Source organism: Ceratotherium simum, chromosome 34 (assembly GCF_057802395.1).
Source record: "Ceratotherium simum simum isolate JZ-2026a chromosome 34, ASM5780239v1, whole genome shotgun sequence".
NCBI lineage: Eukaryota > Metazoa > Chordata > Mammalia > Perissodactyla > Rhinocerotidae > Ceratotherium > Ceratotherium simum.
This window is the reverse complement of record NC_141933.1, coordinates 14,435,607-14,438,290: the sequence shown is the minus strand read 5'-3', so window position 1 is coordinate 14,438,290 and position 2,684 is coordinate 14,435,607. Positions and strand designations below refer to the sequence as shown.

The window sequence follows — 2,684 nt, the reverse complement described above, 5'->3', positions numbered from 1 at the left end:
AGGCATGGTAACCTGGACACAGCACTGGATACCATAAAGCTAAGGAATGCCACGGAAAAGCACATTTATTTTCTACTGCAAATGACCAAAATTGAAACTCTATCAGTCTATGACAAAAAAAGTGAAGGGAAGAAAACAAGCCTTTGTTGAGCCTAAATGTGCAGTAGACATGTAGGTTGGGGATCTAATTTGAAATAACTTCTTTAATTTATTACTCAGATTCTGTGAGCTGCTTATTATTATGCCTGTTTACATATAGCAAAACTTAAAATTTTCTTAACTTAAGGAACTCTAAGACACGGAGAAGACATCTGCTTCTTTCTCTCCCTGAGTTTTTTCAATGCATCTTTGATCTCCTTGTTTTGCAGACTATATGTGATGGAGTTCAGCATGGGAATCACAGCTCCATAGAACACGGACACCACCTTATCTTGGTCCTGTGAGGAGCCAGCACTAGAATGGAGATATGAGAAGAGACCAGAGCCATAGAAGAGAATCACTGTGGTCAGATGAGAGGCACAGGTGTTGAAAGGCTTCGTCCGTCCTTGGGTTGAATGGATCTTCATGACAACAGCAATGATGTAGCCAGAGGAAACCAGGACAACAAGAGCTGACATCCCACCAACTGCACACACAACAAGAAAGTTCACTACCTGGCTGAGGAATGTACTAGAACAAGACAAGTTCAGCAGAGGCTGTAGGTCACAGAAAAAGTGGTTAATGACTTGAGGCCCACAGAAATGGAGCCAGAACATGGACCTGGTTTGGACCAATCCAGTGAGGAATCCTCCAGCGTACGCTGTCGTGGTCATCCTCACACAGATGGTTGGTGATATGAGGGCTGTGTAGAGCAGAGGGTTGGAGATGGCAGCATACCGGTCATATGCCATGGCTGCCAGGAGACAGCACTCAGTGCCTCCCATCCCAATGAAGAAGAAAAACTGAGCCATACAGCCCACAAAGGAGATGGTCTTCTGCTGCTTGAAGAAGTCGCAGAGCATCTTAGGGGCGATGGAGGAGGTATATGAGATGTCAACAAAGGACAAGTTACCGAGGAAGAAATACATGGGGGAGTGGAGGTGTGACTCCAACCTGATCAGGACAATGAGGCCTAGGTTCCAAGCCAGTGTCATGAAATAGATCCCCAGATACAACACAAAGAGGATAACCTGCAGCTCTGGAGGCTCTGAAAATCCCAAAAGGATGAACTTGGTCATCATGCTGATATTCCTTCCCATGGCCGTATATTTTCCCTCTGCTGCCTTCAGAGCCCCAAAGGGAGATTCCTGGGGCAAAGAAAATCCAGTTGAAGAAACTATTTTGTTCTGTCATGGAATCATAGACTCCTAGAGTCAGAAGAGACACTGGAAGACAAATGTTTTACCTGTATCCGATGCAGAATTTCCTTCTACAGCATTTATTGGGTCTTTTATGAGATCATTGTCACCTTGATCTGATGCATTTGTTTATGCAAAAGTGATATGTCTCAGAATTGACTGGAATTTTTGCATTAGCTGAATCATCACTTTTACTGTCAATGTCACCACTTTACTGGAGGTAACTATTAATAGTACTTGGACTAAGTACTCCTTTTTTTTCAGATGCTCCATGCATTGTGGTTGGACTATTGAGCCACTCTAATTTATACTAGATACTTTTTTCTTTCTTTAGGAAAATAAATATGTCAAAAGTTCAAATGCCCAGAGAGGAAATTTTGTGTTTCTTATCAACATAGTTTGCTCTGACCAGGTTTTATGGGGTCAAGGTGTCCTTTCTCTTTGAAGCAGTGGAGTGAAGTAGAGATGTGAAAAACTGGCATCCCCTTTAGATATTAAAGAAAGGAGTAAAAAAAAAAGGTTTATCACTGTGAAATGCTAATGCTCATTTTGCACAAATATTATCAACTGATCAAACACCTTGCACCATGTGTTTGATAGAGCTAAAAGAAGATGATATAGAAAGTAATAAAACATTATTATCAGATTCAAAGATTCGATGTAACCCATAAGACAGATAGGAAACAGATAAATCACAGTGCAGTGTGACAGGTGCTCCAAGAGAATTATTTATACAGTTCCCTGAATCCTGGACATAGCAGGTGGAGGCTTCCAAGAAGATATGTGTTTGAGGAGGATTCCAACAATGAATAAAAGCCTACCAGGATGAAAATTGGTGTGTGAGGGGGTTGGGAGGCAGTTGGCTCAGAGAGATTTATGTTAAAGATGAGAAAAACACAAGAGCACAGGGTTTGAGGAACCTTAAAAAGGTCAGCATGGCAGGAGCACAGGGTCAACAGGGTTAAGAGAAGCTTATAGAAGTCTAGTTTTGAGAGACAGTGGGAGGTGGACAAATTGTGAAAGGCCTTCAAAAGCAAAGATGGCAAGGACATTTGTTTCATATATATATATATATATACACACACACACACATATATATAATATATATATTACATACACATATACTGTATATGTAATTGCATATGATATATACATAATTGCACATACACGTGTGCATATTCATATTTAATTTCAACCTTCTCTGAACTTCTGGACTTCTGTCCTCCTTTGTTCTATTCTCTTGGTAGTCCTTATCACCTCTACCATTGAATAGAATTGATTTGTTTGTTAATTGCTGATTGTCCATCTCCCTCCACTAGAATGTAAGCTTAACGAAGGCCAGGACTT

The 2,684-nt window shown here is 40.8% G+C and overlaps 1 protein-coding gene across 1 annotated transcript; it reads right to left on the bottom strand.

Annotated features, from left to right (window-relative positions):
• Positions 1-281: 281 nt before the first annotated feature.
• On the bottom strand, positions 282-1,238 carry LOC106799973 (olfactory receptor 5A1-like). The gene has a single exon (XM_014793122.1). The coding sequence runs from the start codon at positions 1,236-1,238 to the stop codon at positions 282-284; it is 957 nt and encodes a 318-aa protein (XP_014648608.1).
• Between the last annotated feature and the right edge of the window lie 1,446 nt (positions 1,239-2,684).

Bases quoted from the DNA above. Each gene is read 5' to 3' on its own strand.
- LOC106799973 (XM_014793122.1), bottom strand. From the start codon at position 1,238: ATGGGAAGGAATATCAGCATGATGACCAAGTTCATCCTTTTGGGATTT.